Below are 19684 nucleotides of genomic sequence, written 5' to 3' on the forward strand. Positions count from 1 at the left end.
TGGTTTGTACCCCTGAAAATACAAGGTCATTTACTTCATTATGGATTATCGCAGTCTTTTGCTGTATTGTTATTATGTAAACATATATACTTGCCGTTACTAACCGAACCGGATTGGGTTATTGAGCAAAGTTTTTTTTTTTTTTTTTTTTTTAATTGCATTTGAAATATCACATGGGCTTCTGTAGAATGAGCCGTGATTTATGGGCACATTTTGAGATGTATTTGCCGGGTTATTTGAGTTCTTTTTCCAGGCTTAAAAACACGACGACGTTGTCCTTGCCTCGCAATTGATTAGTAGGTGCGAGTTTAATGTGCTTTTCCTGGAGCTGACACCGTGGGAGGGCAGCCTGTTGGTGAAGTGAAATTATGGCATCTCTTGTCGTGGAAGCGAGGGCAGGAGCCGAGAAGAAATCTGTGCATGGAAGTTATGTGCCTGCGATATTTCCTTCGCCTCGATGCGAGCTGGATTTTAAAATCACTGCAAGAACTTGAAGTGGTATAGGCCTATAATTGATGACGATTATTATAAAATTATTTCAACAAACATTCGATTTTTTGCATGTAGGGTGCATTTAATGTGTTTTTAAGAGCAAAAATAAGAGCATTTATTCCCGTCAGGGAATCAATGTTGGACAGGGACGTGTTGACTCACTTAAGTAGGGTTCAAAGATGCCTGGGTCTTCCTCACAGATTTCGACAGGGTCTTATAACCCTTCTTGTAGCCCCTGTAAGAATTTTATTCACATTTTACTTGTGATCTGTGTGGTAAATATAAACGCATTTCACCAAAAGTGTGGGTGGCGATTGCAGACGAGCTTTAACGCACTTCGGCTAACGCTTGCTGACCGTAAATAGTTTGCAGCTTTTGCTCTTGTTCAAACTAACAGTCCCGTTCTATTCGATGTGACCCAAGCTTTATGTAGAGATGTAAATAAATGCGGGTATTCTGCCCGTTTTCAGGGAGATTTACCAACACGGACTCTGCCAAGAATTTCCCTTTTAATATTCATTATTGTGGACGGGTGCCTTTCAGACGCGGCAAATTAAAAGCATAAATCCTGACATGTGTCCAATTTAACAGTTAATTACATTGCTTAAATCGCGGGAAGGGGCAGTGAGACGTTAGATGACTGAGATAAAGGCGTCTGATGGGACGCGGCCGAGGAGGAGATCCGATGACTGGAAAACAGGGATCCTGGGGCAGCGTGAAACGCTTTATGCTCAGTTTTTATCCTTTGTTGTGAATATTATCTTTCCAAATAGAAGAGAATTCTTATAATTAAATATTGTCATACAACCTTTTCGCATAAGTGAACCCTCGACTCTTCATTAACACCGTATTGATTGGTGCACTAAATAGGTTTTATGCTTTTTGTTTTTAGATTTCCAATTTTTTACTAGATGTAGCTAATCCTCGGGAGTTTATTGTACCGAGTAGGTTATTTACGTTGGTCAGCTCCTTTTTATGTTAAATTGCCGTGGTATTTAACTTAAATAAATCGGGTTTATACACCGGTACTTGCCCAGGAAATTTAGAAGATGATTTTTATAGGTTTACAAACCTCGGAAAACGACTCAGGGGCAGCTTGGGTTGAAAACACCTTATACTCTTTAGGTTGTAATTTTATTATTATTTTTACCATACCCCCCGCCACAGGTTAGCACAGCAAGTTTTAAAATGTGGCTTTAGGGGTTAGGCCTACTGTTTCTTCATTTATTTTCGTAGCTACCAGTCAACATTTAATGTCTTACCTCCGAAAGAAAGAGAGCTGTGACTCGCGGCTGTTTCGTTTGGAGGCGTACAGGCGGCGCTCAGCCGCGCTGAGGAGAGCCGGGTCCCGGGGCCGCTTTCGGCGCGCCGCGGCTTTACGCCCCACCGAGCGGCTGCCCTTCCTAACCGCTCGGGGTTAGTTGTACTACAGCTCTTCTCCCTCAAACACACATTAAAAATTAAACCCCCTCCGGCATTTCAATAATTAATTAATCGTCAGCTAATTGGCTCTGGATAAAAGACTGGTTAACTAGGCTAAGCGTTTCAAGTACAAATAAAAGGAAATTTAATTCAGACACCCTAAGTTTTCAAAAGGGTACTTGGGATGTCAGTGGGAGGGAAGTTAATGGGTCAGATTTGTGTTTGATTCCAGACTGAGCTCATTTATAATTTTTTTTAATTTGTGGTATTGGAAGGCTGTTGACTGCAAACCACAGACCGGTTTATTTACAAATGACACATTTCACATGCAGTTAAGCTTTGTGGTGGGTATATATATAATATATACATACAGACGCTCCTCTGCTTACGAACGAGATACGTTCCGAACGGCCGTTCGTAACTTGAAATGTTCGTAAGTCATTATTGAACATCATTGTACGGATATTCGGAAACGCAATGAACTAGGATGATGGGAGTCCGCACGCTACGCTGCTATACGGCGGGAGTAGCGGCCAGAAGTCGTACTAGGCGGATTTGGCGCGCAGAAAAAAAAACTTGATGTTGCGGATAGGAAACGGGAGCCCAAGGAACACAATTTGGACTTCGTATGTCTGAAAGTTCCTAAGTTGAAAGTTCGTAAGTAGAGGAGCGTCTGTATCTATTTTCTTGTATTCCTGTAAAGTGAACCCCCGAGATTTTCGTCTGGGGCCACAGAGACCAGATACCTGGCCAACTGCACCTCTTTGTCTCAGGTCAGCGGTTTGTGAGTGAGGCTGCAGTTGTGTGAACACAGGTGCCTTTTCGGAAAGAACGCATGCTAAGAAATTCATTTGCGCGTATCCCCCCCCCCCCCCCCATTTTTGTGGAATGTCAGAGAGCGAAGGGGCTGACCTGGAATGGATGGAGGGGGGTGGAGCCCATTCGAATAGCTGAGAACATAGAACCTCGAAGCGGGCTGCGGTGGGGCTGTGGATCATGGCACCGGGACAGAGTGGCCAGCAGACGGACAGGTGCTTTGGGACGAGATCCCCCCCCGTTACCGGTGTGCAGACCGGCCAGTCCCAAAAACCTCCGGAAGATTAATGGGCATCGTAATCTTCTCATTTCCCGGATGACTGTGTAACTGAAGCCGCTGGCCTCTTCCTCGAGCCAGCGAGTAACTGCTAACAGACAGACAGACAGGTTGGGGGCCAGATTGCTGGAGGGGGGGGGGCACTCCAGGTTATAGCAGTAGCTCTTGCCTTGGGCCAGCCCCCCCTCACTTTAGTATTTTCTCCCTCCTGGCAGCTTGGTACTGGGCTTGACTCCCCCATACCCCCTCTCCCCCATAAGCAGTACCAGTCGCTCACCTGGAGGTGTTGTCTTGTGTGACGTCAGTGATCGTTGCTCTGAGATCAGGCATAGAGTGACTCAGGAAGTACGCCCCCCAAAATATGGTGCCAGGTGTGGCCCAGAGCCCGTCTCTCTCGACTTGGGGGTGTTTGGTCGAGTATGATGTGAGGACTAGTGTCATTACTATGTCGATCAACCCGTGGCGGAGGAGGGAGACTGGAAAGTCTGAGTAATGTGTAGCTGGTTGGTTTTGTGATGAATGTAATTAAGCAATGTGCAGGACGAGAGAGAGAGAGGGTGCGCTGTTGGTGGGCATGTGGCAGAGCTGCCCCCCCCCCCCCCCGGTACTGTAAACACGCTTCGGAGTGCGACCCAGCGGCTGAGCTCTGCCTCTGTATAGACTCCGTGCTTCATGGGCAGGTTGCACCTTATTGGTCCTTCCAGATCCGGGCGCCATTTGTACAGCTCGCCTGGGCCCATCTTGAGCTAGTTATGAAACGTTTGGCCCGCAGGCACCGTTCTTCCCATTACCGGGGCTGCCAGATGGCAGCGGCGTGTCACTGTGGCAATCTGACCTTGTGGGGGGGGTGGGGGGGGGCATTGTTATGAAGAGACAAGCCGGATCGGACCGAAAGCGTGGGGTGGGGGCAGGACAGCAATGGCCCACAGAGGTCACTCTGCCACCTTCCCTGAATGCTGTGGAATCCCTCCCCCATCAACTTTAATTCATTAATGTGTTTAGGTCCTGTTCCTCACCTCCGACTTCTTGCCCTGTCTCACCCCGCTCTTCAACTTGCCATGCTCCCCTTCCAGCTCCTCTCCTCTCCCCATCCCGCTCCTCGGCCCTCTCCTCACCTCGTCCTGCTCCTCGTCCCATGCCCCATCCCACTCCTCGGCCCTCTCCTCACCTCGTCCTGCTCCTCGTCTCGTGCCCCATCCCGCTCCTCGGCCCTCTCCTCACCTCGTCCTGCTCCTCGTCCCATGCCCCATCCCGCTCCTCGGCCCTCTCCTCACCTCGTCCTGCTCCTCGTCCCGTGCCCCATCCCGCTCCTCGGCCCTCTCCTCACCTCGTCCTGCTCCTCGTCCTCTGCCCCATCCCGCTCCTCGGCCCTCTCCTCACCTCGTCCTGCTCCTCGTCACGTGCCCCATCCCGCTCCTCGGCCCTCTCCTCACCTCGTCCTGCTCCTCGTCCTCTGCCCCATCCCGCTCCTCGGCCCTCTCCTCACCCTGTCCTGCTCCTCGTTCCGTGCCCCATCCCGCTCCTCGGCCCTCTCCTCACCCTGTCCTGCTGCTTGTCCCGTGCCCCATCCCGCTCCTCGGCCCTCTCCTCACCCTGTCCTGCTCCTTGTCCCGCTCCTCACTCCACCCCTCACCCTGTCCTGTTCCCCATCCCGCTAGTCGGCCCTCCCCTCTCCCTGTCCTGCTCTTCGTCCTGCGCCCCATCCCGCTCCTCGGCCCTCTCCTCACCTCGTCCTGCTCCTCATCCCGTACCCCATCCCGCTCCTCAGCCCTCTCCTCACCTCGTCCTGCTCCTCATCGCGTACCCCATCCCGCTCCTCAGCCCTCTCCTCACCTCGTCCTGCTCCTCATCCCGTGCCCCATCCCGCTCCTCAGCCCTCCCCTCTCCCTGTCCTGCTCCTCGTCCTGCGCCCCATCCCACACTCATGTTCATGGCTGTCGGGGCGGCTGCATCACATCAGCCATCGTCCCTTCTCAGGAAAATAGTTCCTCTAGATGAGGAGGAAGTCCTGGCTTTGGCGCTGGACCAGCTTCAGCATGGGGGTGTTACGTTCCTCTGGAGAACACCCCCCCCCACTCGCTTTTTCTCTTATGCTTCTTTTCTACACTTTCTCCAGACCTGCAGAATGCCTATTCCCCCCCCCCCCCCCCCCCCCGAGTTTCTGCCTCCCTCACATTACTCTCTCAGGCTGTCGTACGTTTGTTTAAATGGATTTCTCCTCTCGGTGGGCGGTCCGCTGGTCCTGAACCCCCTGGCAGCCCCCCCCATCCCCCCGGTGAATGATTTCAGGATGCTTAAATGTAATGAGGGCCGAGTCGCGTTGCCAAGGCAATAACGTTTTCCCCAGGCTTGGCACCCCGCCAGCGCAGAATAAAAAGTCCTCGATACCCCCCCTTTGCCGTATTCGCCCCTTCCCTCCTCCACTCTCCCTCCCTCTGTCTGCCTTGGACTCCAGCTGTAGCACAGGTCTGCGGCCGCCGCAGAGTGAGCAGATGGTGGCTTTTCTGTAGTTGAGTTAAAAGAAAAGGGAGAGGGGGGGCAGCAGAGGGACAATGGGTCTCCAGCTCCGCCGACCCGCTCCACTCGGACGACCGCGTTTGCTCCATTTATGTGTAGAAGGATGTGTGGATCCTCCCCCCCAGCTAGGGTTCTGTAGTGCAGAACATGGGAGCATCAGGCCTAGAATGTCAGTGTTTCGAAAGCCTACAGACCCCCTGGTCAGCCACGGGGAGTGGGCACCGGCAAACTCCCAGCATTGCCTACTTCCCGTTTGCAATTCTTGTAGCTGCCCCGTAGCCCTCCTGCCTCACACGCCGCCTCTCGCGGGCCAGCTGTGGTGGAGCCTCCCAAGCTACATGCACCGCATCCCGAGGGGACGACCCAACCGGCACCAGCGTCATCCAGGTCCGATTCGGGAAGGAGCTGCTGGGACCGAGCAGGAGGGAAATCCAGGGATACCGGCGGGATGCCGATCTGGTCCGGAAGGCAGATCCGTAACCGTGTATGCTACGGGTAGCGTGTGACTGCTAGTCGTGCCGGTTAAGCCTTGCAGACACACTGAGGGCAACAGGGTCCCTGTGTGTGAGTCCTTCGTGACTGACAGCTAATACACTGCTTGTGGGCAGTCAGCAGACGAGGCTGGTGGGCTGGGTTTGATTAGTAATTTAGCTTCATGAGTTAATGGGTATCCCTGTTATTCAGGATTATAGTGAGTGGAAGGTGAGCGCCTGGTTAGTTTCTAGCGCACACACATCACGAGTCAGGTTTCTGGGTTACCCCTAACTGAGACGTACCTTCGTTTAGGTTACTAGGATACTTTGTAATGCGTACTGGAGGTGGCGGATTGCATGCGTGTGGGCTGCGCCTGTGGCCCCCCACCCCCCTACAAAAAAACCTCCAAAAACATCAAGAAGACAGGAGCATCTTTCCCCTGTGACGGCGTGAAAGGGACCAGCTGGGGGAAAAACCAGCAAATCGGCTGTAGCACTTGACCCTGTCTTGGGGTGGGGATTGGGGGGTGTGAAGAGGGGCAGATAATCCCCAGCGGTCACGGCACCGCCAGCCCCCTCGAGTGGCTCTCCCACGCAGCCTGCTCCGCTATCAATCAACCAGCAAATCTGTGTGTGAGGGGATTAAATCCCCCCGCCCCCCTTATGTAATGTGGCAACTTCACTGACCAGAGCGCCTACCTCCGGAGAGTGATCTCGGCTACGCCCCCACCCCCCAGGTGACCACCCCAGCAGCTTGGTGTCTGTGTTTCCCTCTGTGCTGCTACATTACTAAAAACCCAGAGGACAGTTAAACCCTCCAGACCCAGGGGGAGGTGCGCTTCACACGCCAGCGTTTGTTTTGGAGCAGATGAAGTAGGCTCCTCATTCGCCAAGTGAGTGTTTTAAAAAGTGACGGCGCCGCTGGCTGTATGACGAGCTGGGGCCTCGGCGGGCGAGTCCAAGGCTGCACAGCTCCTCATGTGACGGGTAGCGGAGATCGGAGCAGCCGAGGGGCACCCCTGGGACAAGACAGGCAGCATGCAAAACAGCCATTTAAATGAATGAACCGCCCACTGCTTCTGAACACACATCCGTAATACACACACATACGCAGGCTTAACTAATCACCGTGATGAAGCAGGCTTCCGCGCCAAACTCGCCATCCAAACATCCACGTCTTCCAGGCTATATCGCGAGTAAGAATCAGCTTTCCGGAATGTTCCCATAACTGAAGCTCTCGTGCTGTAGATCATGATGTCAGATACGACATCATCAGGAGTGGACACATCAACAGGTGCACGGCTGTGCCCCCCGACCAGTGTTTGTCATCCCTACTCTTTCTCACAGTCTCACATCCTCTCTCACTCTCTCTCTAACCCTTTATCTCACCCTTACTATCTACCCTTTATCTTTGTCTCGCACCCTTACTTCACTCTGCCTCGCACCTTCTCACTCTTTCTGTCTCACACTCTCTCCCTCTGTCTCGCTCTCTCCCATCTCCTACATCCTCGTAACAAAGGTGAGATAAAGTATTTTGAGCCTGGACACGTGTGCAGAGGGGGTATCTTGGAGAGTGAGCCAAAGGTCTGGGTCGCCGTGGCAACCTGGGGGATGCCAAGAGCCCTGCTCGCCAGAGTGTTTTTCTCAGTGTTGGCAGGGCGGGGGCCAGATCATTTTTCAGAAGAGGAGCAGTCCTTCCAGCCAGATACACCGCTGTTCCCCAATGTAGGCTGTGAAGGGATAATCCATTCGTCGTCATTAACTGCTTCACAGTGTCGTGCCGCGCTGCCCTCTGCCTCTCTCAGCCTCACACTCCCCAGCCAGCAGGGGGCGCACCTCGGCTCTGCTGGATGTCTGGTCTGCGTCCCTCAGCCTCCTCTCTGTAATCCCAAAACTGGGCTCAGAACCCACATCAATCCCGGGGGCGGGTGGGGTTCCCCTACTGAGTTTTTGTTCCTGTTGGTTTCTTATCTCCCACCCACTCCCACATCATTTGAGGCCATTCACCCCACGGTCAAAGTCTTTCAACCCCCATCCCTGTTGCCCTCGCCTTCCCCTCTTTCCCTGCCTACCTTTTCAAGCTGCGGATTTCCCTTTACTTTCCATATCGTCCTCCCCAACATGGCCGCCACACAGCGCTTGCAAAATGATGCATAATATAATTAGCAGCAAGAATGAAAACAGCAGCAGATAAATTCAAAAGCACTTACATATGTGATGCCCTTAGTCTCCCCCTCCCATTCCCTCTCTCTATCCCCCACCCTCCCAGTTCCCGATTCGGATGCGGATCTTTTAGTAGAGCGGCCTTGTGGGTAATGGTGTGGAGGAAACTCTGGGCCAGGCTGCTTAAATGCCACAGCTCGCGAGTGGAGGTCCATGTAAATCAGGCCGGGGATGCAGTGCAGGGCTGGGGGGGGAGCTGAATGACAGCAAGCTGAGGATACTGCCTGGGGGGCGTGTGTGTGTGTGTGTATGTGTCTGTCTGTCTGTCTCTATATCAGTGTGCATCTGCGTCGGCGTGTATCTGCGTGTATCAATGTGTGTGTGTGTGTGTGTGTGCGGAGCCCTGGCAGGCTGTCTCTCACTCCCTGGCAGCCCGCGGAGCTCTCTGGCATGAGGGGAAGTCCCACAGAGACGGGAGGATTACACAGAATTACACGCCAAGCGGCACACACACACACACACACTCACACACGAGGCTGAGCATACACACGTGCATTGGCCTGCTGCCAGGGGGACACGCTGTCTGAGATCCTGTGCAAATAAACGGCCGATTTCATGGGAGGAGGCCGTCAGGCTGGCTGATCTAGCAGTGGCCACGTGCTGCTCGCGCCTGTGTGTTTGCCCCTGCTGATGCGGATGGGTCCTCTTTTGGTCCTGTTGCGGCCCTTTTTTCAGTTCTATTCCAGTCCCTTTCGGTTGAGCTCTCCAGGTCCTATCTGGCTCTGTTGCATTCCCCTTGCTGTCCCCGTCCTAGTCGCTGCTGCGGCGCATGACGTGGGCCGGCTCTACGCCGTCTCGTATCTGCACGTGTGAGCAGATACAGGGCACACATGGAGATCCTGCAGCTCCTCCCACTGACAGTCCCTGCGTCTCCTCCTCCATCCCCAACGCTTCTCGCTTAACGAGCTGCTAGCTGCCCCTCTTTCCCTGTCCCCCACCCGAGTCTGGAAAGAGAGGTGGACAGCAGGAGGAGGGGGCGAGTGAAGAACACTATGCCGGGAGGTGGATGAGGAGCAGGAGGTGCGGAAATCCAGAGAAACAGGAGGGGGTGAGAGCAGAGGACGTGTGGATTTGGGGGGGGGGGGGTGGCCGTGCGGATGACTAGTCCGGATGTGAGGGCAGCATGTACGTCCCAGAGAACCATGGGAACGGCGTGATGGTACGGGGGACGGCGTTCTCACGTGTCACATCGCTGCGTGATTTACAGCTCTGGAATTAGAGATGCTTGCATTTCAGCATGAGGAGGAGGGGGGCAGGTGGTGGTGGGGGTAGCGCCAAAAAAGATATGAAAATTAGTTATGCCTGAATTAATGTGGTAATTAAAGAACCAGTCCTAATTAAGTGTGGAGTGATATTAACAGGTTTTTCAGGGCCAGATCAGAGGAGGGCAGACTGTCAAAGGTCACAAAATGCACAAGTCTTCCAGTCAGGACTCCCTTATTCCCCTGTCTTTGTCGCGGTTGCTGGCTCATATCTCCAGGGCCCACAATTCTCGCTTTGTTCAAACTGCATATATTTTCATCTTACTGATAAATCTTTTTTTTTTTTCTTTAACACATGCTTGGTTTGTTTCACTTTGTTTATAACTCGTTTAAGTGTTGTTATGGCACACCAGCTAAATGTGAGGATGTGTGTTTATACAGGTTTTCCTATCTTTAGGACTACTTGGAGGAAAAGACTCCCTTTTTCCCACCGTTTACTTAAAAATAAAACAGATGTGGCAGACTGTTAGTTATCGGTCTGTTTTTGATTTTCGGTGGTTTTTGGTTAGGAATCATTAAAATGACTCAATGGAAAAAAAACAAGTGTGTGTACATGCTGTGTGCATGAGAGAATAGATCTGCGACTGTGTGCGCATGCTGTGCATATGAGAATAAATATCTGCTAATGTATAAATCTGCATGTGTGTGTGTCTCCATGCTGTGAGCATGACAGATGTGCATGTGGGTGTGCATGTTGTGTGCATGAGGGTATCGATGTACATGCATGTACATGCTGTGCACATGAGAGTATAGATCTTCTCATGTGTACATGCTGTGCATATGAGAGTATAGATCTGCACGTGTGTACATGCTATGCGCGTGAGAGTATAGATATGCATCTGCGTCTGTGTGTGTGTGTGCACGCATTCCTGCCCGCCTGCATCCAGGAGCGGCGTGTTCCTTGGCAGCTCCTCGTCACTGACAGGTTTACTAACAAATCCGAGGTACCAGAAACCGCATTTCATGGCCTCAACCCAGTTCAGACTCCATCCTCTGTCAGGCCAGAAAGCCCCGGAAGCCAGACGGGACGGAGGGTCCATTTAGCACAACGCGTTGCGGGTTCCTGACTCACATCCGGCCCCGGTTTTTATAGCCAGCTGGCAATGGTAGCAGTAAAGGCTGAGTACTGCCCTCCGCGCCGCCCAGCCGCTCTCGCTGCCTGCCCTCCGCGCCGCCCAGCCGCTCTCGCTGCCTGCCCTCCGCGCCGCCCAGCCGCTCTCTCGCTGCCTGCCCTCCGCACCACCCAGCCGCTCTCTCGCTGCCTGCCCTCCATGCCACCCAGCCGCTCTTGCAGCCTGCCCTCCGCGCCACCCAGCCGCTCTCTCGCTGCCTGCCCTCCGCGCCACCCAGCCGCTCTCGCTGCCTGCCCTCCATGCCACCCAGCCGCTCTCGCAACCTGCCCTCCGCGCCACCCAGCCGCTCTCCTCGCTGCCTGCCCTCTGCGCCGCCCAGCCGCTCTCTCGCTGCCTGCCCTCCGCGCCACCCAGCCGCTCTCGCTGCCTGCCCTCCGCGCCACCCAGCCGCTCTCGCTGCCTGCCCTCCACGCCGCCCAGCCGCTCTCTCGCAACCTGCCCTCCGCGCCGCCCAGCCGCTCTCGCTGCCTGCCCTCCGCGCCACCCAGCCGCTCTCGCTGCCTGCCCTCCGCGCCACCCAGCCGCTCTCGCAGCCTGCCCTCCGCGCCACCTTAGCCACTCACTCATTTCCTTGACTATGCTCCATCATTTATATCCTCATAAAATGCTGGTTAAAAATGTGCTGCATTAACTGTTTACGCAGGTGGGCATTTTTAAGTGCGCCCGTGTTAACACGATGGCTCCAGCACCTTTTGCGGCTGCGTCATCCCCATGGCCGCGTTGCCAGGTACCGGCTCGATTAGAGCAGCAGGGAGAGCGACCGGGACCGTGACTATAAAAGGAAGGAAATGAAGCTGGTGGCGAAGCATGCCTCCAGCTGGCTCGGAGCTCACAGCCCCGCTGCAAATTAGCAATTACGAAAAACGGATCCTCGCAGGTCAGCAGCCTCTCCGCTATCTGATTATTCAGCTGAAATTTCGGTAAAAATGTCTCAAGGTAGCTGCAGCTGTGAGGCCGCACTCATAGGTAGCGTGTGCTGTCAGGTTGAGCCTGTGGCGATTTCAATTGCTCTGTTCCCATCTTAACCAGCCTGCTGTGTGGTTCAAGTGCCACCAAAGGCGTGGCCTGGTATGACCTGATGCTTTTTTAATGGACCTGTGCAGTATGCCTGGTTGATTGGCAGGAAGTTGGACCAATCAAATGACCTTTATGGTGAAGGTCACCACCCCAACTGAGCTCAGCTAATGGAGCAGCATAAAGATGAACCTTCCTGGCACCAGTCTCAACATCGTTACTGCTGTTGTACCATTGAGTAAAGCACTGAATCCCCCAGTATGACATCCAGCCATGTAAATGCGGTGAGAATGTTAGAAACGGAGTAAAATGTGACTTTCAGCGTGAAAGGGAGTGTCCCATGAAGCCCCCCAGCTGAGTTAGCATCCCGGCAACCCAGGAAAGAGGAGCCCCGCTGGAGCCCTAAACGGGCAGTTTGTCAGTCCCGCAGACGCTGGGGGGGGGGGGGGGCTGGGAAGCGATCGCTAACAGGGCCGTGCCTGTCTTTGGAGAGAGCTCTTAAAGACGAGTGTGTCTTCCCACCCCCATCTCCAGTATCTTTATCAGAAAGGCCATTAATATACCCCCCCAGCCCCAGCTCACTTTCCCCTCACTGCCTCTGCTCCTTTTTTCACCCCCCCTTTCTTCTGCCATTTTTTCCAGAGCTTTAAGCCCCCCATCCTCTCTCCTTCTGTCTTTTACCTTTCTGTCTTGTTCTGTTTCACTCCAACCTCTCCTGCCCCCTCCTTGTCCCCCCCCCATTCATCTGTCGGGGTATCTCTGCTGGGGGTCTCCCTAATTATGCCTGGCCCTCCTTGTGGTTCCTACCCCAGGGGGGCACTAATGCAGGCACCTGGCTCCACAGCCACCCCGCCCCCCCCAGTCTTGATGTGTTCTCCGCTGTCCTCTTCACTGCCTCTTTGTCTCTCCACCTCCCTCCTCTGTCAGCCTGGCTCAGATCGGCTTCACTGAATCACACGTTTTTTAAAGTAAGATGCATCTACAGCATCGTGTGGGCGCTGCAGTTAATGATCCTGAGCACAGCACGGTGTGCAGACGCCATGCACATTAATAGTAAAAGTTATTCTGATAAACGCTGTTCATGTGTATTTTTTGACTGGTGCTACAACTGTGAGTCTCAGCTTGTTTTGCTCTCACTCCCTCAGTTTTTGTGCCCTCCCCCCTTTTCTGTCACCCTGTCCTCCTTTCCTTCCGTACCCCCCTACTTTCTTCTTCCTGCCCCGCCGGCACTCTGCCTCCTTGTCACTCCCCACCAGCCAGGTCGCATCCATCGCAAGGCGCCGGTATAGACCGCGCTCGCTAAAGTAAGCGGCTCTGCAGGGAATGATAATGAGGGAGTTCCCCTTCAGATGCATGGCATCGGGGCTACTTGAAACAAAGGCGGATTGTATTTTTAGACTTGTTGGTTTTTTTATTACCATAATGTTTTAGTTCGCTGGATCTTTTCATGTGCGTTTGCGTGTCTGCGGGATGGGCTCTATTCCCGACGGCGGCCTCCTGGAAGAAACGCGTATCCAACGTGTCCCTCCCAACACGAACGTGCTGCCTATTATTTATTTACTTAATTTTTCACATAAATGAAACAAATATTTTAACTTTAATCTTTATTTTCTACGGAAACTGTGCCGAATCACGTGGCGCTAACTGCAGTGTATTTATACAGCTATTTTTTCTTTAATATCTTAGGTGGAAAAGCAGCCGTTTTATTTTTGATTAACCTTTCCGGTTGTCCGAAGCCAAACGCTATTATCGACACCGACTCACGGTTTGTATCATTAGTTTTGCACAAAAAAAAAACGATTTTTATTCATAGTCCGTGTAACGTCATTATATTTTTTCTGGGATGTGCGAGGAATATAATAAAAACCCAACTTATCGTTTTAAAATTCTGAAAGATAAAGTAACTGCTTGCAAGAGAATGAATGTCGGCAGTGTCAGAAAGTCTGAGTGGGGAATTGTTTTAATAAAATATCCAGCTTCATAAGTGCACGAAGTCGAGCGGCCCCAAACCTGAAAGCCAGTCAGTTTCAGGCAGCTCTGTTGAGACCGGTCTCTTAGGCAAATAAATAATGTAATGTACTGTAACTCCGGGTTTGAGCCACCGCTAAATGGGTAAGCCTGCCATTTGAAGTCGGTGTGATGGCCACCATGTGGACTGCAGGGAGGAGAAGGCTTAGGTGGGAACTGGGGTTCAGGTGAACTGGGTAGAGCAGTCCTATGGACAGGGCTTTGTATGCTCTGTGCACAGGGTAGAGCAGCACTACGGACAGTGCTGTATACTCTGTGAAGAGGGTGGAGTAGCGCCATGGACAGGGTGGTGTATGCTCTGTGAACAGGGTGGAGCAGCACTATGGATAGGGTGGTGTATGCTCTGTGAACATGGTGGAGCAGCACTATGGACAGGGTGGTGTATGCTCTGTGAAAATGGTGGAGCAGCACTATGGACAGGGTGGTGTATGCTCTGTGAACTGGGTGGAGCAGCACTATGGACAGGGTGGTGTATGCTCTGTGAACAGGGTGGAGCACCACTATGGACAGGGTGGTGTATGCTCTGTGAACTGGGTGGAGCAGCACTACGGACAGGGTGGTGTATGCTCTGTGAACTGGGTGGAGCAGCACTACGGACAGGGTGGTGTATGCTCTGTGAACATGGTGGAGCAGCACTATGGACAGGGTGGTGTATGCTCTGTGAACAGGGTGGAGCAGCACTATGGATAGGGTGGTGTATGCTCTGTGAACAGGGTAGAGTATATCTAGGCTGTGTGACCAATTGATTTCACACCTCTAATGAATTACTTTTATTTGGAGGACTTGCGTTTATGAAAAGAGCCCCAGATACCAGCAGCAAAGTGTGCTAAGCACTTAATTGGCACGTTTAGGCTGAGCTCACATAGGAGATCTTGCCAGGACCCCTCCCCCCCCCCCACAACACGTGTCCCTGCCACATGACGTCAACTTCTCCAGCAAGAGGCATCAGAAGCTGAACTGCCAGTGTGAGGTGCTGTTCCACTGTGTCTTTAAACACGTTTCACTTCACATACAGTTTGTCTCCAGCGGTGTGACGGATCATCAGGTAATGGCTGTCTTCCCAGGTGAGGGGCAGCCTGCGTGACGTAGTCCCTGATTACCGCCTCGCCAGCACCATGTGTTGCACCCGGGTGTCTTACACAGGAGCGAGGGAGCTGCCATTTATTCTGACACCGAGACCTGGGGGTCCTCAGCCATTCGGGTTGCCTGTTACTTGCCTGCAGGGCCCATCAGCCACCAGACGCGAGTGACTCCCTGCTGGAGGAGGTGCATAGCCTACCAAGTGCTAAGAATGGCTCCCCAGCCGAAATCTCCCCTTCTGCCACTTGGATTAGCGTCATCGCTTCTGCAATGTTATATATACGCCCCAGTGGATGTATTTCTGTAAAGAACATCACATAGTTTGAGCACTTTGCCTGTTTGTTTTATTTCTGTCGACTTTTGACCCCTGTAATGGCTATTTAGCTCTCTGGTACCAGTTTTTAAAATCTCTTGACCACCTGCACCCTCCACTGACCATCGTTCTTGACAACATAGCTGGTCATTGTGTCTCTCTCTCTCTCTCTCTCTCTCTCTCTCTGTACCTGGTGACAGGTCAGCTAACTGCATGTGTTAACCAAAGGGTCATGAAATGGATGTATCATGGTCCTGGAGAACATCTAACATCAGTCTGTGCTGCACGTTACGATCGGGGGCATGCAGAGAGGGGGAGCTCCCAGACTGAGAATAGAAATGGATTATTTTTCTGCGGGAGGGGGGTGCATGGAAGGCCCAGGCCAGCTGTTGCATTACCCTGGCACTCCGGCACCACAGATGTGTAACATCCCTGGCTTAACATGCCAGCTTATTGTGGCTCTGTGGGGGCGGGGGGGGGGGGGGGGGGGGCAGCATTACAACCAGTGTGATGGAGGTTAAATGTCAGGTTGCAGCACTGCCTGGCTGGTCCCCGTCAGGCCGGTCCCCGCCACCATGACCTGGGGTGTAAAGGTTAATGCACTTTACACGTCGGCGGTGTGAAACTGCCTATTACGGTCTCGGAGAGTGCACAGCGTCGTCACCTTAGTCACAAGTCATTTTTCTGGAGAATGAGGTGTGAATTGGATTGGGGACAGGTCTGCAGATAACGCAGGGCTCATGCAGGAGAACTGTCCTAAATGAGGGACGCATCAGACGCCCCCCCCGCCCACCCCACCACTCGTGAATGTGTGATGTCGTGCATCCGAGGCGAAAGGCTCGTCCCGGAGTACACTTCTTAGGTTTGCGGTAAACATGTTGCACGCTCCTAGCTTGCTTCAAGTTGCTCTGCGGCCTTTACTGCTGCAGTTAAGGGCCTATATTCAGATCACAGGACCAGAACTGTGCTTTGTATCTCAAAGCACCCAAATCGCTGTCGAGATGCCGACGGACATGAAAACGTAATGGAGGCGTGGCTACCAAGAGGCTGTAAGGAATGCACAGGGTCTAAGGTGGGGCACATACAGGGCTGGATTTGAACCCATGACCTCTTCTGCCCAATGTGGCGTCTGTATGAAGCAGCTAACAAGGTAAAAACCTGCCCAAAGGTGGAGCAGGGTGGGAGGTGTAACGGGAAACAAATGCCTCTCTCCTCGGGGAAGGGGCAGCATTGGGCTGTTGGAGATTCGGGTTGAGAAAACAATGTTTCTGCTCCCATGCCCTCAGTGGAGGAGCAGAAAGAAAAGGAGTGAAAGTTCTGTACCCCCATCCTGAGTTTCTCCCCCCTCTTCGTGTCTGAAAGCGTGGCCCAGTGAATAGAACCATTGTCTCTGAGCAAGGGGCAGATTGGGCAGGTGGGGTGAGGGCTTTGTGAGAAAGGGTGCTATTCGATGGTGGTGGTGGGGGGGGGGGGGGCGGCGGAGGTGAGATGGAGGCTGAGTGTTTCAGCGTAGCTGCAGAGAGTGCAGGCGTGGGCCTGCAGGCGGCATGACGGTTAAGGCTTTGCCCTCATTTAGAATGTCGCCTGGCCCCAGTAAGCCATTGGAAAGCTGAAGAGGTGCTGTTACATGGTTACATTTCAGTCGCACAGCTGCTGATCCTCAGACATTACAACTTTAATAATAAACATTTCTGTTCAGCCAAAATCCGGTTTTATTTGCCTGCTAGCATGTTTTTATCCATGCGTGTGACAGATTTATCTGTGTACATGAACTTTATTGTGGAAACCTGTCAGAACATATTGGTGGGGGGACATTCCGATGTGCTAAAAATGTATTTTACTTCTGTTTTGCTGGCTGGCTTAGTTTGACTAGAGCAAGAAGTGGGAAAGGCGGCGGGGCACCTGCTGACATCATGCGTGTTTTGGGGGCGGGCCGGGGGGGGGGGGGGGCACGCAGGTTTGTCCAGGCATCTCGTTCCTCTATTTCCGCCAGAAGTCGACACGCTGATGCGGAGTCGCAGTGCATCCAGAGCAGCAGGAAGTGGATACCTGCATGCGCAGTGGGCCAGGGCGCGTGGGAGGCAGCGTGTAGGTGACGCGGGACGCGGATCGTGTGCACGTGGGAATGCATGTAACACGCCAATGCTTCCTGCCACGATCGCCTGCCATCTGTTTCTGTTGCTCTTTATCTTTGCTTTGTTTTTTTTTAATCCTGCCCTCCTGCTTTCTTCTCCCACTGTATCAGCCTGCACTTTCTTCTTGTCTTCCTGACTGCATCTTTATTCGTTATGCTCACCACTGTTGCACCCCCCCCCCCCCCCCCACCCATTGTGTCTGTACCACCCGCGGCAACACTGAACAGGACAACAATCAGATAAGGGGCAAAAATGCACCTTTCAGTGCCTGTGGGATGGCCTCTGTGTGATGCGCTCACCCTGCAAGGGTCTGTGTGGTGCCTTGATTCGTAACCTGACTCCATGGGGAGGGGGATTGTGGGGGAGCTTCAGGGTTACCAGGGTTTGTGAAGATGGAAAAAAAAAAACAAATTCAGACTGCATAGAACAGGGTTTCAGACTGAATGCCAAAGTATGCTAATTATCCTTTACGCCTTAAAAATGTAAACTGCTGTTGCTATTTTTAATAGATCTTTTATAGCACACTGGTCCCTGTACAGCCCGCCTACAGAGAGAGCTGGGCGGGTGGAGAGGTTGTTGGGGGTTGTTTCGTTTCTGTCGCTGATGTTTCCCTCCCTCGTCCCCCCCACAGGTTTGGGGACGACAAAGGCTATGTCCTGTATCCCCAGATCGGGGACCGGCTGGACCTCATCTGCCCGGCGTCGGAGCTGCCCGGTCCACGGGCCCCACCCGAGTACGAGTACTACAAGCTGTATCTGGTGTCGTCGCGGGAGCAGGCGGACCGCTGCGAGGTGACGGGGCCCCCCAACCTGCTGCTTACCTGCGACAAGCCTAACAGCGACATGCGCTTCACCATCAAGTTCCAGGAGTACTCTCCCAACCTGTGGGGGCACGAGTTCAAGACCATGCACGACTACTATATCATCGGTGAGTGATGAAGCGCCCCCCCACCTTGGGGAGACAAAGCCCCCAGGTGCATAAAGGCCTCTGGTGGGACGGCAGCCCGCTGGGAGCAAAATGAGACTCATTCCATACATGCCTTGTCCCGCACCGGGGGGTGAAATTTAACCTGCAGGAACACAGAGTGTAATGAATAAAAGCACTAGTAAATGCTACCCAAGCCAGCCTGCCCGCTCTTTAAAATTTCACGCCTGGTCATTTAAAAAGTTTCCAGCTGTGATTGCCCTTAAATACCTGCTATTAATTGTTTAAACTTCTAAATCTGATAAGGATTTTTTTCTTTAATTCTTTGAGGCTTCCTGGGCATTCAAGGAAAATTATATATTTTTTTTAACTCTTAATAATTCTTAATACCAGATTATCTAGTGGCCATAAAGCGTAGTTTGTTTCTCCCCGTATATTGTGCCTGATGTGTCCTGGGACAGGCTCTAGGCTCCGCCTGACCCTGTATTTGGGGGATTGGTTGTGGAAGCCAGATGGATGAAGTGGCACATGTAGCTGGGGCTGTGATGAATAACAGAATATTCCAGAGAGAATAATCATAAGGTTTATTGAGGAGGGCGCTGCGTTTCCTTTAGGCCTTCGCAGTATGTTGGCGTTCCAGCCTGCTGGTAGGGCCTGCTTTTTGTCCTGCGGGAAGGCCAGGAGGCGATTTCTGCTCCCTAGGTTCGGAGTGGCGCCGGGTAGCGCTGTCCAGTAACTATCCCGGCCGCTCTCCCGAGCGACCTTGGAGGATGTCAAGGTGATAAAGATGGCCGAGGGTGCGTGCAAAACCCCGAATTCGACATGCTGTTATCGCCTCCATATCTGTTTTTGTTAGTTTGAGGCAAGAGTGTTAGCAAACGCCCCCCGTGAGGAAAAGCGAGAGCGGAACATTCACCCAGCATGCTGATTCTTGACATCCGTGATCAAGTTGACCACAGAAAATGAAACTAGCTTTAAGCTATACTCTAATTTACTGCAGTAGATGTTCAGTGAAAATTTATAGAATTACACAGTTGTGCAAAGACTTCTCTCGTTTAATGGTAACGGCCCAGTCCCTCGGCCGGCGCGTGCTGTGAGAGGGGCGGCACGTTGATGTTCTCCCCAGACGCTGTGCCGCCTCCTGCCTGCCAGCCCATAGCTCTTTAGGGGTCTCCCAGGACAGACCTCTGAGAGGGTCTCCACAGAAACAGACTCTGCTGGATTTTGCTCGGGGTCGACGTCTCTACTGCAAGATCCATAAACGGTTTCAGCCTTCTGGCAGAGACCAGCCAGAATGTCTGGGTACCTGGCAGAGATTATGACGCTATTGACCTTCATCTGGATGAGCGGATGCAGAGCGGCACTGCCACAGCGCAGATCCTCTCGCTGCATTTTGTAGTGGGTATGTTTTCGGCACTGACCCCGGCACTGGTCTGCCGGTCCAGAGAGCCCCTGCTTTTATCTCCATCCAGCTACAGTATCTGGTTCTGCTCCAGTGGGCGCTGCCAGTCAGTCACCTCCGCATGCTTAACACCTGTCTGTCACTCCCAGTAACTCCGCCCCTTTAAAACACCT

General features: G+C 52.8%; 1 protein-coding gene across 1 annotated transcript in view; it reads left to right on the top strand.

The window, feature by feature from the left end:
* The window catches only part of efnb3b (ephrin-B3b), a 41177-nt gene that overhangs the window by 1817 nt on the left and 19676 nt on the right, over positions 1-19684 (top strand). The window contains exon 2 of the mRNA XM_049028904.1: positions 17817-18112. Coding sequence (XP_048884861.1) covers positions 17817-18112 — 296 coding nt within the window. The remainder of the gene's footprint in view (positions 1-17816; positions 18113-19684) is intronic.

The sequence above is a fragment of the Brienomyrus brachyistius genome, chromosome 10 (assembly GCF_023856365.1).
Source record: "Brienomyrus brachyistius isolate T26 chromosome 10, BBRACH_0.4, whole genome shotgun sequence".
Classification (NCBI taxonomy): Eukaryota; Metazoa; Chordata; class Actinopteri; order Osteoglossiformes; family Mormyridae; genus Brienomyrus; species Brienomyrus brachyistius.